Below are 1,637 nucleotides of genomic sequence, written 5' to 3' on the forward strand. Positions count from 1 at the left end.
CCGCCCCCCACCCCCATTCCCTGGAACTCATTTGCAGGCCAAGGGCCCCCCTCCTCAGGCACCACCGGTTGAGGCCCCTCACTTTGTGCAAGTCCCTTGCCCTGTAGGACACAGGATCCAGCCCCAGCGTGCATCATGCATGGGGAGGCGACCCGGACACGGGGCAAGGGCCCCAGACAGACAGAAAACCAAGGAACCGTCGTCCCAGACCGACATGCAAGACGTGGAGAGGGCCCCGGCCGGCGTGGCTCAGTGGCTGAGCGTCGACCTAGGAACCAGGAGGTCACGGTTCGATTCCCGGTCAAGGGCACACGCCCGGGTTGCGGGCTCCATCCCCAGTGGGGGGCCTGTAGGAGGCAGCCGATGGATGGTTCTCTCTCATCATGGATGTTTCCCTCTCTCTTTCCCTCTCAAATCAAAATATATATATATATTTTTAAAAAACACGTTTTTTAAATGTAAGAAGAGCCTCCTCACATTTCCTCAGCTAAAGCAAGTCTCGGACACGCTTGACGGTTTCCCTGCAAACACAGTATCGGAGGGACCGGGCTTATCACAAAGGCACACGCGTGACAGACGTCACTCAACGAGGGAACTGTGTGCCCGTGTCCCTTCCGGGAGCTCCGGCAGCACCGGCCTGGCCCCCAAGGAGCCTGTCCCCGCCCCGGGGACAGCTGTGGTCAGCTCTATCTCAGTGCCTGGGCCCCGCCCCCCCCCCCAACCGCCTCTGACCTCCTCTCGGACTCCTCGGCCATCTTCAGCGCCAGCACCTCGGCCTCCAGCACCTTCTGCTCCATCACACGATTCTCCTCCTCCGTCCGGATGGCCGTGGCCTTGATGCGCTGCATCTCCTGCTCGGCCTCCGCAGCCTTCTGCGCCAGGAGCTTCGCCTCCTCCTCGGTGATTTGGGCCTTTTCCGCCAGCAGGTCGGCCGTCTCCTCCGACCGCATCTGGAGAGGAGGGCGCCGTGAGCGGGGGCCGGCGGGGATCCCCTGCCCGTTCTCCCACGAGATCGGAGCCCGGGCCCTCGGGTCGGCAAGAGCCCGAGTCTCGGACTCCTTGCGGCCCTGCCACCGAGTGTCCCCTCGGACGGACGGCAAGCCACACCCTCCTCGTCTCAGAAGGGCCTGTGGGGTCCCACCCGCGGGAGCAACACGGAGGCGCCTGACGGTGAGTCCCCACAGAACCGAGGCTGGGGGAGGGGGAAAACCAACTTCACCCCGTTCTCCTTTCCCTTTAAATCAGCTCCCAACCAGGGGAGACCCTGCCCCTGGGGGGACACCTAACGATGTGTGGAGACCTTTTCGATTGTCTCAAATGAGGGGTAAGAGGGTGCGACCAGCATCGGATGGATCGAGGCCAGGGACACCACTAAACGCCCTTCAGTGACAGGCAGACCCCACCAAGGACGACCTGGCCCCAGGGTCGGTCCTGCCGAAGCTGAGCCCCGCTTTAAAGGTACCCCACGAACCGGGGAACTTATCTGCATCTATGCACAGCCCCCGGACACAGACAACAGAGTGGTGAAGGCCTGGGAGGGGCGGGGGCGGGGGCGGGGTGCAGGGGGTCAATGGGACAAGCAAACAGACAGATGTCCGGGTTGCGAACATCTGTAATACTTTCAGCAACAAAGATAC

The 1,637-nt window shown here is 62.5% G+C and overlaps 1 protein-coding gene across 1 annotated transcript in view; it reads right to left on the bottom strand.

Moving 5' to 3' along the window:
- The window catches only part of NF2 (neurofibromin 2), a 63,655-nt gene that overhangs the window by 16,665 nt on the left and 45,353 nt on the right, over positions 1-1,637 (bottom strand). The window contains 2 exon segments of the mRNA XM_023762967.1: positions 478-521; positions 723-950. Coding sequence (XP_023618735.1) covers positions 478-521; positions 723-950 — 272 coding nt within the window.

This window comes from Myotis lucifugus, unplaced genomic scaffold (genome assembly GCF_000147115.1).
Source record: "Myotis lucifugus unplaced genomic scaffold, Myoluc2.0 scaffold_269, whole genome shotgun sequence".
Classification (NCBI taxonomy): Eukaryota; Metazoa; Chordata; class Mammalia; order Chiroptera; family Vespertilionidae; genus Myotis; species Myotis lucifugus.